Source organism: Gouania willdenowi, chromosome 11, assembly GCF_900634775.1.
Source record: "Gouania willdenowi chromosome 11, fGouWil2.1, whole genome shotgun sequence".
Classification (NCBI taxonomy): Eukaryota; Metazoa; Chordata; class Actinopteri; order Blenniiformes; family Gobiesocidae; genus Gouania; species Gouania willdenowi.
The window spans coordinates 9512594-9532404 of record NC_041054.1 but is presented as its reverse complement, the minus strand read 5'-3'; the positions used below and the strand labels follow the sequence as shown (position 1 = coordinate 9532404).

The 19811-nt window shown below is 36.6% G+C and overlaps 1 protein-coding gene across 1 annotated transcript in view; it reads right to left on the bottom strand.

Moving 5' to 3' along the window:
- Window positions 1–19811, bottom strand: part of csmd3b (CUB and Sushi multiple domains 3b) — a 434915-nt gene that overhangs the window by 305756 nt on the left and 109348 nt on the right. Inside the window, 1 exon segment of the mRNA XM_028460951.1 lies at window positions 14377–14489. Coding sequence (XP_028316752.1) covers window positions 14377–14489 — 113 coding nt within the window.

The following is a 19811-nucleotide window of genomic DNA, read 5'->3' as shown; positions in this document are numbered from 1 at the left end:
TTACTTGTTTCTTTGTGTTTATAGACAGAAAGTTTGTTGCTATAGCTTGGCAACATCTCAGGCCCCTCAGCAACTTTCTTCCAAAAAAGCGATTCGTGACAATTCTGGTTTACAATTAAAGTCCTGTGCACCCTAACTAATTACCCATAGAGCCAAAAAAGCTGCATCTATGGCTTTGAACTGCCATCTCGCCTGTGTATCTATAGAGACTTGCCATCAACCAATCGCCCATGACACGTGGATTATATCATCAGCAGAGGGCGAAACATTACCAATACTTGATTCTTCAGGTTTATGCAATTAAGTCACTGGAGCAGGGTATAGAGTTTATTTTAGTCCACTTTATTCCACTTGTTTCTGTCCACTAACCCCAACCAGTCAAGGCAGATGGCGCCACCTCTGAGCCTGGTTTTTCTGGAGATTTCTTCCCGTTAAAAGGAGGTTTATTGATGCTTATTCATGTGGGGTTTTTTTAAGAATTTTATATTTTGGGCTGGGGCTTCAACTCCAAAAAATATAAACTAAAAACAGGGTTTGTGTAGCGTTACAGAACTGCTTTCAATCTAACAACATTTATTTCCACAGAACCCATAAATAAGAAAGAACAAATATAGTATATGCAAGTGGTTATCCGCATTTTTTTGGTTCATTTTCTGAATCTAAATACACCCTTATGTCCAACTACAATATTTTGCTCAGAATGCTGTAAAAAAAAACAAAAAAAACAACTATAAAACATAATGATGGAATGAATGAGTGATAAAACACATCTTAAAGAATCTAATTTTGTAAATAAGTGGAAAGAAACAGTATTTAGTGCCTCATGAATAGATTTATTTCTATTACTTTGAGAAACGCTGGTATTTACAATAGAGTTTTTCAGATTTTGTTTTAGTTAGTTGAACAAGTATATAAATACAAACAGGGGTGACAAAGGAAGTGGTAAATTAATACAGATAATTTAAGACCTGACAAAATATAATTTAAGACCTAGTTTACAAAATATGGACACATTCAAGATTTGAAATCATCAAATGTAGTTTGTTCCTTGTTTGTTCATGTTTCTTTACCTTTTCTGAAAAGTGCTTTAAATGGGTCCTACCTGTCTTTATCCATGCTGGGTCAGCAGGTAGGTAGAGAAAGCAGAATTATTTAATTTCTCTTTCTTCATTTTGCTTCTCCTTCTAACGTCCCACGGCTTCACCTGTCAAATCCACTTTATGACAGTCCACTGTGATGTCAGCCCCTCCTATGGCGGGAGGGGCGTGTTGAGTAATGATTCGGCTGCGTTCAATTCTGCACAGCCGCAGAGTGACTACATTGACTCGTATTGAAGAGGAGTTACTGGGCATGAACAACTTTTAACAAGAATGGACGTTAAAGATTTCTGCGCCCCAAGGAGGAAACACGTCACCAATCAGACACAGACGAACAAAACAAATTTACACATCATTATTATCTCTATAATATTTATTCTGATTATCGAAATACAGATATACATTTGTTTCGTAGTATTTTTAATTCATTATTATTATTATTTTTTTAATGTCTTACTCTAACGTGCTGAGTGCTGGGGCGGCGCCCTAGCGCCGTCTATTGGCCAGCCGCAACTGACTGTTTTCTTCATTGGGATTTTAGCTATCTGTCCAACCCCAACCTAGAGAAGTGGATTGCACTTAGTCAGACCTCTACCTTCAGACCCGTCTAATGTGGGTGCCCCACCTGAAGACTAAGCTCCTGCTGGTATAGCTCTTAAGATCACTGAGGCACACAACCCCCCGACCACAATAAAGTGTCAATCCCTCAATTGGTAAACTTAAAAATAAATAAAAATATCCTTCATTCATATTTTATCAACCAACAACTTAACACATATCTTAACTGGATGATTTTGATTTTGATTCTGTGTTGAGTTCACCCAGAGGGAGGGGCCGTGGGGTCTTCTGGGGTTTCGGTGAAACTGCTTGCGTCGGATGGGAGTGAATTTCAACAGTTGTGGCTGTTTCAGTCTCCCTAAATAGTGAACAATCCCCTGTTGGCTCAATCATGGTCGCCATGGTAGCCGTGGTAACCATTGAGTATGGTCTGGTGACAACAGGGGGTGAAATGGGGGAAGGGGGGCCGGGGGGCTTTAGGCTCGGAGGTGGGCCCTGGCCACCTTTGCTATGGCCCTTGAGTCAGCTGAAATGTGCACCTCAGCCCTGGTGGTGATTGTGGGACATTATTGGGCTGTGGGGGAGGGGGCCTCTCTGGTGGTGATGAGACCCTGTCTCCCCCTCTGTCACCTCCTCCCCCTGCTCATTCACATCTTCTACATGAGATATGATGAGAACTTCCACCTGCTCCAGAGTCTCATCTTGGAAACGCATCCCCAGGTTGCATCGTGCCCAGGATGAGGCTACCCGCTGTGGGCACGCCCAGGAGGGCTTCAAACTCAACCATTATGGCCCCGTGTAGTGCAGTGACATGTAGTGCAGTGAGGTTCATGGCTGGTGAGGCACTGACTTTTTCAGAGTCAGATTTACAAATATTTGAACCCATTTACAGAGTAGCTTAAATTCACCATTCAACTGGCAACTTGCACATTGACTACTGGTTGTGTTTTATATCTCATATCAACATTATTACACACACAGAGACATATTTGATCATGGAAGAACATTATATTCATAGCGCATCAGAAAAAGAGCACATTTGCATTGCTCCCTGATTGTTTTCTTAATTTGCCATTGCAATTCCACAATTCATACTTAAATAAAACTAAAAAAAAATAAAACTGCAGTGTATTCACGGTCTTACCTTTACTCTTAATGTTTTACACACTGATAAAACTCAATTATGTTCTCAATTTAGTCAACAACAGCAGAAACTTAATGGAAGATTAAAGATTATTCATCATCAAATTTGTTATGATTACATTTGAAGATGTAAGTTAACTACAGCTTGCAGAAGTAACCTTGCAACTGTTACAAAGGTTGGCAACACATTCAATTCTATAGTAGCACTTCTGGTGATGAGATGGCTGAAAACAGAAAACAAGTGTATACGGACAGCGCAGTTATGACGCTTTCAGCCAGAAAAAATAGTGACTGAAAGCCTGGCTCTCTGTAGCCGTGTGTAGCACTGTCATAGAAGTGGTCTGAGGACCGCGACGACGACCCGACGAGGCCGCGGCTGTGTTCGTCACGGTCCCAATGTTAGGAGACCAATGTCCACCTGCCCTCATATCCCTGTCTATCCATAACAGGAGTAAAACAGCCAAAAGAAAGAAAAAGCAAGCCAGTAACACAACGTTTTGGTACTTAAAAGTACCTTCTTCAGGCAGACTTGCTTGCTAATACACGTGTAAAAACATGCAGGAACAGTGTGTAATAGATGTGTCTCTCGAGAAATCTGAGCATAGAGTGAGGAATCATAATATTTGATTTGAGAGGGCAAGACATTTATTTGAGGGGGCACTGCCCCCTCTAGCCCCTGCGTAGAGCCAGCCCCGATGCGACCTGATTAAATGGTGTTTTATGTTCTAATTTATAAATCCTTTCAAAAATAACATTGTCATATACTTTTTATCATTCTCAGGATAATGAGTTTATGATATTGGAAAGCCAACAGATAACTCACACATTTACAATAATAGCACATATTAAAAAAAAAAAAGATCCTCATTTTGCTCCAATATGTCCATACGAGTGTCTATATGCGTGAGTGTTTTGATCGATGCTGACCTTGCAGGAGCTGGAACAGCGTTGAGCCACATTGACACTGAAGATAATGAACGCACAGATTTTGTGCGCACACGTCCACATTCACCCAACACGCAGCATTGATTTTGCTTCCTTAAATCGCAGTAAACTCATTACATAATTAAAGGGAGCGTTTCTTTCCTTTTAGTATCTGCTCTTATTTCTTTTTCCTCTTTTGGCTCAGATGTGCATTTCTAATTACTTTTCCCTTTTTTTTTTCTATTTCTCTTTTCATTTACTTATTCTTTACTCCATCCCTATCCTCTCAAAATCACTCATACTTTACACTTGTCAGCTATATATACACATGGGAATATGTAAGACATGTGCATGTATTGTGTACTACTACACACACAAACACACCTTAGTGCCAGCCTGTGAAAACCACTTTTCTCCTGGGAAGGCTCTGACAAATCCGCTATCATTTTAAATGTATGAACAGAGCCAGAGTTGTGTAAATATGTAAGCATGCACCCCCTCATGTAGCGGTCTCGTGTGTATGTCTTGTGGGTGCTAAATAATAAGTGCCCGAGGGGCGGATTCACTAAAGGTTTGGGGGTATTAAAACATCACTCCACACTCTAATAAGGGGTACAAACCCCAGAGAATCAGGACTGTGCTTCTTTAATGCATCTCAATGCACCCACAATCCATTTAGTGCGTTTCCCTCTGATGAATACGTAAAGTAGGCGGATCTCATAAGTGGCGCAATAAAATGGGAGGGGAAAATGCAAATTAATTAATGCAGTGGGTGCAATGCAATTCATCAAACCTGGAACTGCTTGCGGTGATTGTTTTAGCACTGGAAAATAGTACGACTGACAAGCAGGTGCAAACGCACACGTAGAGATCTGCTACAGAAAATATTGACACAAAACACAGCATACTCGGAGACGGAAAATAAGACTCCAGTTAACGTTTCTAGCATAAGAAAACAATTTCAATAAAACAATAGTCAATATTAACAGCCACTGAATAAAGAAATGCATGTAAAGTATGTGTGTGAGAGTGAAAAAGCTGGACGTGCACCCGCGGTGGCGCGCGTGGATGCTTTGCGTAGGGATCCATGGAGGTCGCTCCGGATGCATCGCTCCAATGAGTCTTTCTTTCCCTAATTTGATCGTAAAACTCTCGTGTCGTGTTGATGGCAGGAGTGTCAGGCCAGAATCAGCTGAGCAGCATGCGTAATTTACGCAGCAATGGCACAAAATTCACAAATGGGTGCGTGACTATTCAGGAGCTCAGACCTGCTGGGTGACGCTCAATAGACCATCTTCAAATGGTGATTGACTGATTGACAGACTGTGTTGCTGCACTAACTCAGATCAATGTCATCAACAAATCAATAGGATGGTTTCTGTCCAAATCCCACTGTTTTAAGAGCAAAATTACAGAACCTAGGTTTTATGTTAGGTTGTTGTTTTTTGGTTTAAAAAAAAAAATACACTAAAATTTTTTATTTTTTTTCTACATTATCACATGTTTGTGTTAAATGGAGTCGAACCCCGTAGCAACAGTTTCGAAACAGTTTTCCATTAATTGAAAAAAATATTTTTAAATCCTTTCAAACCTTTTAGAAAGACAGAAGAGGTTAAAACCATCTTTGCACTAGGTGATATAAATGTTGCTGCATAGCCTACATCCATGAGGAAGTTTATCTATTCTATAAATGAGATTAAGTTTTGGATTGAAAAAAACTGAATGATACAGCGTCTAGGGAAGGAGAAGGACATACAGGGTAGGATAGAATTGTCAATCCTCTTCTCGCGCCGTGTGGAGAAAAAGATGTGAATAATTTATCATTTGTGTAATAAGTAAGTGCATGCTCAGTCAAATACTCACTTTCACAGACTTTAATTTTGCTTTAATGGAGGGAACTGAATTTAGAATCAATTAAAACATTCAGAGTAAGTGTTTAAAGATTAAAAGAGACAACTGGGGACAAGCTTCAATTGATGTTGTGTCTAAATATGGATACAGAGACAACTGTACACTGAGATTTGGCACAAATTTGTCAATGAGGCACCTTTACCTCGACACCATCTTCAACTAATCAAACAATGCACTCGTCTAATTTTACTTCTTTTGACTCATTCTAATCACAAACCCTTCTGAAAGCATCTACGTTTCTTCATCCTGTACGGATAAAGTACATTTAAAATTCTGTATCAAACAGACCAAATGTGGATTTTAGATAAATAAAAAAAAACTACCTTTGTCGGACTACAACATTTTGCTTAGAATTCAATGGAAAAAACAACAATAGAGCATAATGATGGAACTAATGCTTGATAAAACACATTTTAAAGTATCTCATTTTATAAATGAGCGGAATGAAACAGTATTTAGTGCCTCCTGAATGAATTTACAGTATTTCTCTAGTTTTTATAATTTCTGCTCATCTCATGCGTGGTGTGAGACAATGACTAATCAAGATCATTTTCATCATTATTAATATGATCATCACTTTTAACTAAAAAAACACATTTTTAATGTTTTTGTTTGATAATTTTCCATTTCCTCTCTGTCAAGTACCCCCTGTTGTGCCATTGCGTACCCCCATTTGAGGAACACTGCCCTAGATTGCACTTCCACATGTATAAAATATGTAAATAATCAAGCAATAAATAACATATTTGTGCCAATAGAATCTTCACTTTAAATTCCTTGATTCTGTGACTCATTTTTGTATACATTTTAGTGGACTGTAGTGGGATTTTCTGTGAAAGATTGCAGGATGTTGGGCGGAAAAAATAAGTCCTTTTACATTTTGAGACAAAAAAGGAGTTTCACGTGTCAAACTCAAGGCCCGGGGGCCAAATCCGGTCCTTCAGAGCATCAAATGTGGCCGTATAAATCATTGTGTAAATGACCAACTAATTCAGTTGTAGATAGCTGGGGCCTCTCTCCCTCCCCCCCTGTAATGCCATTGAGTACCCCTAGGGGTACACATACCTGCATTTGAAAAACACTGCCTTAGACCATTTGCTACCATTTGTTATTCCCTCTTATCTCATTCTATTATCAATGATTCACAGTTTTTATATGCATTTTCTTAAGCCTGTATATATATATATATATATATATATATATATATATATATATATATATATAGCAGATAAAGCAGAAACACAGGCAGTGGAAGCTGGAGGTCCAGAGTGAGGAGGAAACACAGAAGCAGTCAAGAAAGGTTGGGGATGATTAGAGTGAAAAGAAATCTCAGTTGACTTGTTGGTCACATGATGACATGTTCCTGGAAAAAAGAACATGTTCTTCAGTCTGTGAACATGAGCAGTGCATGTGTGTGCAAAGCGTATATCCATGCATGTAAATGTCTAGATTTTTCCACACATGCCTATGTCTCTGGACACATGCATGTGTCTTGATGTTTATTGTATGAACATGGATTATGCACGTGTATGCTCGAGGTGAACACATTTTAGAATCATACTGTATCAGAAGCTTTCATGTGTCAGACGTGTGGACACTCAGATTTGAATCATTCGTGTCTTAATTCTTTATAGCTGAGTGAACTACAGAATCACCACCAGCCACTAAGCAAATTCATAAATGTAGGTATATGTTTGATGAGATTCATGAGAATGGTTGGAAATGTACTTACAACACAACAAACAAACATCAAAAATAAAATAAAATACAAAATAAGTATAAATGGTATAGGGAAGACATTTTAAATTGTAGTGATTAGCACTCCCTGCTTTATTAACATTACAGTGGGTGGTTTAATGTTGTGGACAGGCCATTTTTGATAATATAAATACAAACAATACTTTTTTTTTTTTTTGTTTCCCTTTTACGTCAGTGGTTCTCAACATTTTTTGGATCGTGTCCCCATCTTTAATATCAAGAATTTCCTGGTGACCCTAAAGACAGAATTACAATTTTTATCATGTTTGTTATACTGTAATAAAAAAATAGTAGCCAAGAGAAATGACAAGTTGTGCCAGCTCAGATATTTATCATTATTGTTATTATTATTAACTGGATTCATATTTGACAAAGTGCAAGTATAAAATATAGTTGTTTAGGATTGAGTGTGTTTTAATTTGAAAAATGATATGATCAGATATATTGGAAAAAAATATTTTAATTAGTATACCATATTTTTTAGACTACAAGGTGCACTTAAAATCCTTTAATTTTCTCAAAAATCGACAGTGTGCCTTATAATCAGGTGCGCCTTATGTATGAAATTAATATGTCAAAATGTTTTACTACAACTTTAGTAAACTATGAAGCTGCACTGCTTGATGGATTTTTGGCACTTTGTGGCGACCGTAGTCAGGCGCCTCGTGGAGTGATATGTACCAGTACTGTGCTTCAACATACTGAACTGTGAGTGTAATGTTCTATATTTTATGTGTTAAACCTGAACAATGTTGAGAGTTATTGTTAATGAGTTGAATAAAGTTTGACTTATCTGACTATTTTGTTTCGTTTAATGCGTATTAATAATAATAATAATAATAATAATAATAATAATAATAACAAACCAGTGCGCCTTATATTCTGGTGCGCCTTATGTATGGGAATAGACCCAGTCAGACCCATTCATTGATAGTGCGCCTTATAATCCGTTGCGCCTTATAGTCCGAAAAATACAGTATATATATATATATATATATATATATATATATATATTTTTTTTTTTTTTTTCAATTACTAGACATATCAAGCGATCTCATTTAAACTTTAGGTGACCCCAAGGTTGAAAACCACTGCTTTTATGCCTTTAATCTTTTCTTTTCAAAGTTGTAGTTTTTTTAGTGCCTCAATTTTACTAAGGAAGTAAGAGAAAAAACAAAATTAAAATAAATATATTGATAAAAACAATTAAAAAATAAATCTAAAAGGGGTTACGAGACAAGGGAAGTAAAAAAAAAAAAAAGGGAATAATTCTGACTGTCTTCATAGTAGAAAAAATAAGCAATGCCTCTATGTGTGTGTGTGTGCGTGTGTGTATGCATGCGCATAAGTTCTGGGATAATCTGTGATTCTGTCTCATCAGCGCAATATCAAACTGCCTCCAACATTATGCTAAATAATACATCACTGTGAATCATAGTGATTCACACCCTCGTACGCACACACATTCACGTGCACACACACACACACAGTGCATGTGATGCACCCCTGCCTGAATTAGTTATGACCTGACAGGCTTGAGAGGAAGAGGAAGAAGAAGACCAACAATCACATCAAAGTGCATCCCATCAAACACAGAGGTCAGTTAGAATTACTCCACCTTTGCACCATCTTTGCCAAAACACCCTTTTTTTCCATGCACTGATATATGCCCTGACCAATCTCAGCTCTCTATTGTGTATGTTTCATAATTTACATTCACAGTTTCTGCAAAAAAAAAAAAAAAAAAAAAACGTAACCTATTTCATTGATGAAGAAGAGGCGAGGCCTCGTTCTCACCATCCGTATCCTCGTCTGAGTCCCAAGCCATTTGTAGACCAGGCAGGTTATAGAAGCCCGCAGGCAGCGTTAGTGTGTGCCCCGAGGTGTACTCTTAACTTTATGTGTCTGTAATGCATGTATGAGAAAATGTCCAGAAGGTTTACGTTGGAATTTCAAACAAACCTTTTTTCTTTTCCAACACTTGGGATTTTTTCCAGATATTCATTTTTAATACATTTATAGAAACACATTTACGCCTATACCAGTTTCTCCAAGATCTTAACCTTTTTCATAATTATTGCAGGCAAAAAATGTCAACACTTTGAGAGACTTAAGTTACTAATATTTGTGGGTAATGTTTAACATTTGGGGAGAATCTAGCATTTCCTGTAAGAAAAGATTAGCTTAATTCATTTTAATAAACAATTTCAGGTACGATTTTTGAATAACTGGAATGTTGTAATATAAATATACATTATTAAAGTAAAAAAAAAAAATCTCCTAACATTCCACATGTAATATGTAGGTTTAAGTTTGTATTGCTTTTTGATTTACAATTATTATTTTGTTGAATATTTTAATTTGTCTTCTGATATAGATTTTTGTGTATATATTATTTTTCCTCATACCATCCTTATATTTCTTTAGGTTATTTTTTATCATTATTATTATTATTGTTTCTGGTTTGTTTTTTACTCTCTGTTCTTTGCACCGACTGTTTTTAAACTGAACTTGGCAAATAAAAACCTCTGATTCTGATATATCAAAATGTAATTGTTTATTTTGTCTCCTGAATTGTTTATTTGTTGGCCTTTATTTTAACTTGTTTGTGTTTATTTAAAGGGGTGGATCTCTTATACAAGCCGTTTGGGCTTCGTTCCCTCCTTGCACCTTTAATGTGTGCTAAATAAATAAATGAAAAAAATGTTATGATAAATGTGAAAAAAGATGTACAAAAAACACATTTACACACACACTTTATACTATTAATTATTAGTCTGTGACTCATATTAGTGCATTTTACCATGAAAAACATTTAATTCCATTAGTTTTTTTATGAAATGCGACACGATTCTCTGACGCTGTGCATAGATCAGTTAACAAGTCCTTGTCGTGATGAACTACCAAAATGTAGGTTGGAGATTGGATGAAACCTTTTGTATTTTATTCTGGTTTTTTTTTTTTTTTTTTTTAATGATTATTTCAGATTCACTTCGCCGTTAAAAAAAAAAGAAGAAAGAAATTCTTTTTTGTCGAGTATCTTTCCTAAAATATATAAACTAATTAAATGGACTTGATTTTATATAGCGCTTTATCACCACACTGAAGCAGTCTCAAAGTGCTTTACATATCAACTCATTCACCCAATCACTCTCACATTCACACACCAGTGGGACAGGACTGCCATGCAAGGCGCTAGTCGACCACTGGGAGCAACTTAAGGTTCAGTGTCTTGCCCAAGGACACTTCGACACATAGTCAGGTACTGGGATCGAACCCCCAAACTCTTGATCAGACGATGACCCTCTACCACCTGAGCCACGGTCGCCCTTAAACTGTCATAATGTTCAGAAGTCTTGTTTTTAAATAAAAAACGCTCTTACCTTTAATGGACATACCAATGGTGACAATGACACTATTTTAATCTTATTTTGAAAGCAATCGTTGTTGCCGAACCTTCCCTGCAAAGATCCAATGTTTGGAATATCTCCAAAAACTGATTAAGTAGAAGGATTACATGGACTGTGTATGACTTGCCAAAATGGCTCAAGCCAAGGAGGATAATTCCTTCAGAGAAAATCTCCTCCTTATATAAATATGCATCGTAGCTCTGGGCTGTGGACTGTGACAAGCTGAATATGGAAAGAGGACAAAAGGATCATTGGCATAATGCAATGGATTTTTTCAAATTCCCAATTTGGCCTGGTTTAGGCACACGCTCAAACACACACACACACACACGCACGCATACACACAGGCGCAAACACAAAAAGAAAGGGAGTGGACCACGGGCAACGACGTAAATTTTTGTGCCAATTAAAAAATCTGGGACAACTGCTTCGACATCCAAGTGGCACCGATACAAAAGCAGAGACACAACATGTGTCGAGACACTTCAGCAATCAGCGATAATGTGATCGTGCAACAAACTGCTCTCAGAAAATGACAAGAAATACATGAAGAAAAACATTTCCACACAACCGTTTAAAACATGTTTACTGCCAACATGAAAAGGAACAAAACCATTATATTTGGTTTACTAATTAAATAGTATTTAAATTTGATTTGATTTTTAGGCATTTTAATAAAATAATGTAATTCTGGCAAAAATAAATCTTGCAAAATCCAGAATCATTAAGAGGTGCTGTGCAATCACTGAGGAATTTTGCAACCAAGGCAAGATTCATTGCATCACATTAATTTCCATTGGCAATGAAGATATCTTTATACAAGAACTTAAACGTTTTTGTCTTTGACCATGTTTTTTTTTTTTTTTTTTTAGAAAACAAAAACCCAATAAAAATAGTAAAAAGAAACCAAACCAAAACAAAACAAAACATAAAATAATAAATAAAAACACATTTAATACAAACAAACCCTAAACATTATTTAAATATATAAGTTAGGGCTGGGTGATACGGACCAAAATTCATATCTCTATATATTTTCTCAAAATGCCGATATGCGATAAAATTCCTGATATTTTTAACTCAGTCTTACCGGAAAAACAATTCTAGGTTAAATTTAAATTTGCGCGTGAAAAAAGCCACACAGGCACATTTATTAACAAAAAGCTGCACAATATGTGTCGCTGCTTTCGATATGAAAGCAGTGACTCCTAATGACTATTTTATTCCAAAATAAGATATAAAATATATCAATATAGGGTATATGCTAATTTCTATATCGCCAAAATAGAAAACTCGATATATCTTGAATCTCTATATATTGCCCAGGCTTAATATAAATACAATAGGGATGTAACGATTCACTCAACTCCCGATACGATTCGATTCACGATACTGGGTTCACGATACGATTCTCTCACGATTTTTTCATTTACAAAATGGGACTGTAGACAAATTTTATTTTTGGGGAAAAAAATAGAAAATACTGTATTATTTTCATTTTATTTTTCATTGTCAAAAGAATTCCTTGATAAACTATACAAAACAATGCAATTTAACTAAAAATAAATCTTGAATTAAATAAATAAAGGAATAATACAAATGAAAATGAAGCCTATTAATTTAAATTCTGGTTCTATAATAAACAATGCAAAACTGCATAATAGTTTTTTTTCTTTTAAAAGTGCAACTGAAAATGTATTTTGTGCCTTAACAATTGGACTTTAAAAAAAACAAAAAACCGTGATTGCAATAATTTACATCATATTTGTTTGGACCAGCAGAGGGCGCTGGTAACACAGTGGTCGGTTGGCGTGCAGATATCTTGCAGTGAAGAAGAGATGCTATGCTAGCAGACAGAGCTAATAGAAAAATGTGACTTTTACAGATATTCAAGTAATATTACAGATATTCTTTCAGTGCTAAAGGGGTAATGAATCATTTATTAACATATTTAAGAGTAGAAGGCGGCCAGAAAGAAAGTATTAGCAGACTCCGCTCGCCGCCAACACTTCCGGATAGCGCCCTCTGCTGGTTAAAAAAAGTACTGCGATTCAATTGTCAGAAAATCGATATCAACCGTGATACCTATGAATCGATTTTTAACTGCCTTACGATTAATCGTTACATCTCTAAAATACAATATTACCAATAAAAAATGTAACAAGTGACAGAAAATAGAATTAGGAGAAATGCACAAAAAAAACTGTGATGGACTGGCGCCCTGTCCAGGGTGTACCCCCGCCAAGCGCCCTATGAGAGCCGGAGATTGGCACCGGCAGACCCCCGCGACCCTGTCAAAACAGGAATAAGCGGGTAAGAAAATGGATGGATGGATGGGCACAAAAAAAACTATTACAATTTCATAAGAAAATGAACGTATGGCACTGGAGCTAATAAACAATGCCATTTTTTCCAACATGATTTAAATTATAATACTGATTCCAGTTGGTGGTTATTATCAGAATTCTTACTTTGGGAGAAAAAAAGCACATTATAAATGTACAGTATTTTTCATTTGTTTCTTCTCTGTCACATCTTTATGCACCTCTGGTAGACGCTTTTAGGCTCTTTTGTTTCATGCGCTGCCTTGATGAGAACATCAAAGCTTTTTTTCTAATCTAACGTTAATCTTGGATGTTTAACATTCATGTGAAACAGAGTTGATATGTGCGAGAGCTAATCTTTTTCATCTCCTTTACTATTCATATCTCTTCTTTAATCTGTAAATACTGTGTGATGGTGGTGTTTGTTCAGCCCCCAGGAAGAAGGGGGCAAACCGAGGTGTGTGAAACCCTTCACTCTGCTCGTCGGCTACTGTCGCTAACCTCTTTGTTTTCTCTCCATTGATTTTCTAAGCTTATTTACAACAAAACTAATGTGCTGGAGTTAGTTAAAGGTCATACTATGTATTATTTTTGGGTGAAATATTCACAAACACTCTTGCTGAGCACTGCTCGCAAGTGAAACACATATTTTACTACAAACTCTTGACTTGGAAGCTTGTGGCAGCGTCTTTGTCAAAAAAAAAAACCCCCACAACTACCTAAAGCATGATTTTTTTTATTTTATTTTGAATCTAAATCATTGGACACAGTCTCGCTTCAAAATGGGTTTCTTACTCCCTCTGCACCTGGAGCTCACCATATACGCCCCCGTTTCCCTTCCTTGCTTCCAAATACATGAACTTGTCACCCATCCATTTCAGAGTTTACACCCATATTGAGTTGAAAGGAATCACAAAAAATGTGTTTGAGTTCAGAACATAGCAGCGAATATTTTCAGTATTTTAAAGGTCTCTGGAAGGAGCTGCATCGAAGAAATAACACTCCCTCAGCGAGAGCACGGAAAACAGCTTCTAAGTGAGTGCCGCTTTATTCAAGGGTACAGGGTTGGAAGTAAAGTCTTACAAATGTACTTTTTTTAAAAAATTTAGTTATTCTTTAAAAACAAAAAAAAAAAACACCTTTTACTGACACATTCACAGTCCTACGTTACTGTGAAATGATACACTGGTCAGTGTAACACGATAAGAACTTTTTTCTTTTCTCATAGATGTTTCAGACACGCCCACTGACCTTCATAGTTGAGCTTGAATCCATGTGCGGAAACGGCAAAGTCACTGGTCAACCTCAAAGACAAGACGTTTCCTGTACTGGTGACCGGGGCTGGAATCTGGAAGCCGGTTAACCTGGAGAAACACAAATAAGGAAGAAAAAAAAACATTACTTTTTATACATAAGGCTGATATTACGCTGTCATTATCTGTCATTAGCATCAATAAGGTGTAATGAAGGCTGTCATTGAGTGTCTTTTGCTAAATTAGGACAACTTTTGCTAAATTAGGATGCCTTTGGAGCTATGTTGGCATTTTTGAGTTAAGTGGAGGGATTTAGTGGGGTTAAGGTTAGGGTTAAGGTTAAGGTTAAAGTTAGGGTTAAGGTTAAAGTTAGGGTAACGACAAGTTGGGGTTAAGAAGGACACTTAATGACAGCCATGTCATAATAATGACAGCGTACTGTCAGCTTTATGTTTTCACTTCAAGTTATTCGAGAAAGTAAACCCAACAGAGTGCCAATAAAAATGTTCGTATTTCGTATAAACCAGTGGTCCACAACTATCGGGCGCAAATAAAAGAACATATTTTAGAAGTTATATTTCATTTCTTTTGCTTGGTGTTTTATTTTGAAAGAAGTCATGTGTCTGTTTTAAAGCTCATCCCTCTTGCACTTGATCTTGGTCTCAAATGGGTTTGATGCTCTGATACAAATAGCTGCACCACAGTCCGGTTGGAGACCAGAATGAATTTGAGATGAATTTGAAAAAAGCAAAACACGTGTACATTTGTAGAGAAACAAAACTAAATGGCATGTTATCAATATCATTGGTATATATTATTTTAAGAAATAGATTTTATGTCGCTTTTCAAATCACTACCGCCATCTCTGATCGTCTTTGGAAGCTTCTCGGCAAATAATGGATTGAGTAACTTAATCTAACTGTTATTTTCTAGATTTGGCTAATTTATCTCTTTGAACAATCAAATAACACAAAGTGGGTGGTTGACCAAGCATCTGCAAACAAAGCATATTGTACCATTTATTAAACTGTGACCAGTTTCCTTGACTTGCATTGATTGGGAGAACATGAAAACTCCACACAGGTCTTTAGGTCCACCATGGATAACAACCTTGGGACTTTCTTGTGGTGAGGCAGAAATAGCATGACAATGCTCACCACTATGTTTCTTATGCTATTTTAACGTTAGTTTGCTCAGATAGTTAGTTTTTTTCTTTCCTCTACTGCATAACCTTGAATTTCTTGACCATTTGTGTCCACCTATAAATGTAGCTTTCCTGAAGGCTCATCTATCTTCACTTCAGTCACTTACACTTTGCAATATTTGAACAGAATAAGAACATGCATACGTGATATTTTTAATAAAATGTATTTTTCCCTCTGCCTAACTTACTATATATAAAGGTGTACGTCTAACAGTGCTGGCTTATATCTAATGCAATTGCAATTCAACCCTGACATAGCATCATCCCTCTTCAAACAAAGTATACGGTTTTTTTTTTGTTCATAATTGACAGATTGATTTATGTAAATTTTGTTTTCTCTTGTCTCAGTTTGATTTGAATGTTCTTATAATATTGTATGTATAGTTTTACCTAATTCAGCTTAGCATTTGGTAGCACTTTGAGCTCTTACATGTCAACATTAGCATTTATCCTGCCTTTGTATTTATTTATTTTTTTCTCTACTCTTCTTTTCTCTGTGCCATCATCTCTTTTTCATGATTGCTACACTCTCATCTCATCAAATGCCGATGACCATGTTTTTAGTTGGTGGTTGTCATACATATGCACCATCCACTAACCATTCTATGTATCAATCATTCTTTTCATCTCAACCTTTCTTCAAGACTCTTCAGTTTGCTTTCTATTCATATACCTAAATAATATCTCATATCTCTGAGGCAACGTTGATTTCTTCTTTTTGCCCATATGCGACCAGTATCCAATCTGTTGAAGACAGTTTGAACAGCACAAATCTGATTTTTTTTTTTTTTTTAAATCTGATATGTATCTGATGTTGTGCAAAACAACTGCTGTGAACGACCAGGTTCATTCTATCCCACCTTTACGTCATTGAAATATGATAAACATTATAATCCTGCGTCCCAGGAGGAGTGGCGAAGGAAAAAAAAACGCAGATAATTCACTTTGTAATTGTAATTAGAATTGGACATTTTTATAAAAACAGTCAATTACAATGTAATTAAACGCAAACCGGTGGAAACATGTTACAGTTCTATGGCTTACATTTATGTACTAAACAATTATTAAAATATGTTTTGGATCAAGTTTACCTGTCAGTTCTCTTCAGGATAATTTTACCATTTAATAAATACATTTAAATCTAGGGTTAAAAAAGACTGAGACACCCACACCAAAAATATTAATACCAATATTCTCATGTTTAAGAAAGCTTAACCAAGTAACCAAGAGATGTAAAACTAATTGGATGATAGATAATATTTTTTTTGTGTATTTTACTGCTGATTTAAAACAAGGGTCAAAACTGACCCGTTATCATAAGAGACGCTAACAGAAAGTAACACAAAAGGAAGATTATGCTTTGTAATTGACTTGCAGGGGTAATAAAAATAATTGTATTGTATTAATTGTGTAATTGTGTATAAACTGCTGAACAAGCACACAAAAACATCTGATTTTTCTTTTCTTTTCTAAAAAAGAAAGACCTGCTGTGTAATCATAGTTTTAGTTTCTCCTACCGTGCATGTTGATCATCATTTCTCAACTGAATCTGCCATTTTCTACTTCTTCATTCCGCCTCTTTGGTCTGATCGCCGTGAAATTAAAATCAAATCCAATTTCTCAGGATTGCTTAACCATCTCTGTATTTTCGCCACTTTTTGTCAAACCATCATCATTTGTGATTGTGATGCAATGACTGTACTGTCGAACTATCTGTTTTTGTTTCTGATACTTTACGATGGAACCATGGTGAAAGATTTCCAGCCAATGCAAACCCAAATTGATGACTGAACGTTTGCTTTGCAGTGGGGATTTTGGTGTGGAAATTGTGGTGGGGCCACACAGTACTCACGCAAGAAAATCTGATTCAATCCAAACATTCAATCACACATTTAGTGCAATAAGAGATCATAACACATCTGATGACAACATTCCAGCTCAATAATGCCGTCTAGAATCACTATCACAACAATCGGACCTAATAGCCTATTACCATAGCAACACCACCACCAAAGGACAGAGTTAATGCTCTCCCATGATCCAACACTCCATACTGAAACAATGTGTTTTGGTCTCCACTTTTAACACTCTCTGATTGACATTTTTAGAAAAGTTTTGCACATTGCATTGTGGGATGTGTCGTCCTGTAGATGGATGCATGGAGTTGTTTTACTTCATTCTTATTGTGACTTATTGTGTTTCTTCGCTAGGCCAGTGATCATTTTGGCAGCAAATGTTGATTGTTTTAGCCTTTAACCTTAGTTTAAGTCAAAATGTAGTTATCAGGAATATTTTACTCCTCGTTTTTGTCAAATAAATGACATCAACATTGTAGTTGTCTAAATCTGTTACAGATATAGTCGACTAAAATATAAAGCATAAAAGTTTACGCATTTTCCCTAAATCCTTTATCAACCTGATATGAGATGGAATTAAGGCTTGTTCGTGGAAACCCTAATATAATTATCAGCCATTGTTTTGCTGCAACGTTCAATCCGTGACAAAACCGTTAACGTGTTGAGAAGTGACTTTGGCTAGTTAGTTTTTAGGGGCAAACACAAGAAAACACGGTAAAAATGAAGTAAAAAGACTTCTATGCATCCATCTGCAGGACTCCACATCCCACAATGCAATGCACCAAACTTTTCAGACAGTTGCTGGGTTTCCATTACAGATTTTCACAAAATAAAAGCGATATTTCTAAATGTGGAGAAGGTAATATTGCGCTTGGGCATGTGCCTCGTAACTCCCGTGAAATTTTTTCAAAATTCAGGTGTTTTCATTACCAGTTTTTATTGCGCTATTTAGATTTCACGTATTTCCAAGGATAATGGAAACACAGCTAGTGAAAATAAGCGCGTTTACAGTGAAAATCAAAAAAACTTTAAGGCAATTTCAGTCTTTTACATCTTTTTTCACGCAAATATTATTTAATGTATTAATTTTTGAGGCCTACACTATCTTTAACTGACACCCCCCCCCAAAGTTTACCCAAAAGGTATATTGAAGTAAAGTTTACATTAATTATCTCAAATATGGGACAAATGTCATGTTTTAGACTTTATTTGATCCAGAATAAAAACCACCTTTTCCTCACCTTTTACTTTACGCCCTGTAGATTTATTTCTGTTACCGGTGTTCAAAGTTCAGGGTCTACAGTGAGTGATTGATTAACAACACTATTGTGAGTGACATATACGGGCGCCCCACTCCCCATCACCCTCTTAAACACAACACACACAGATGCACCCACACGCATTCTCACACAGTGAGTCATTTTTCAGGTTACAGTACATATGCTCAATAGTCACTGGTGTGTCTTGTAAATCAGTCATCCGCTACGTAACCTGAACTCAATGTGTGTGCCTATGTGTGTGTATGTTTGCTGACGGTCCTTGACCATGGTGCCATGCAATCTATTAAATTAGGCACACATACACACTTACACGTACACACACGTAAACTCAAGACAACGGATGCACAAAACACACACAGAAGCCCCCTCCCTAGGTCACCCTTACACCCCAATCATTGACTGTCTTCATTCATCACAGACTGAGTGGAGTGAGAATATGACAGATTGAGGAGGGGGGCAAGGTAAACTAAGACGTCTAACATACCCAAGTGGGAATAATAGGAAATTAATGAGCGCAAACGGGTGCATTTTCTATGAGTTCGTAAAGGGCATGATGATTTAATATCATAACAAATAATGTTTGCTACGGTAACAAATGGTTTCTTGAAAATACCATTTTCTGATTGAATGACCTTTGAAGTCTTTAAAACCAAGGAATACAAAAACCCCATACCCTTTCTTATGTACGCTACACTGTGCCTGAGCATCCTGTTTCATGCTCAAACCAGTGTATGCAATGTGCCGTTAGCCCCCACTAAGTATTCCACTTTTACTCCTTCAAGTGACCATTGTGTCCCTGTGTGCAGATATGTCAGCTTGACTTTGGTCTTGTGTGTGCACGTCAATCTTTGTCACACTTATTGGCCTCCTGCAGTGCAAACATCCACTCGCACCAATCCCCCTCTCTGCGATGACTGTGGACGATAAGCTTTTAAATGGTGAACCATTACAGAGGAAGAAGGTTCTGAGGTTGTGCAGTTCTCTCTGTGCACCCCTTTCAAAGAGTGCCAGAAGTATAGAATATTGGATTAACCTTCCTGTCAGCCCGAGAAATTCAAAAATAAACAAGCCAATATTCCCACTGAACTGATGC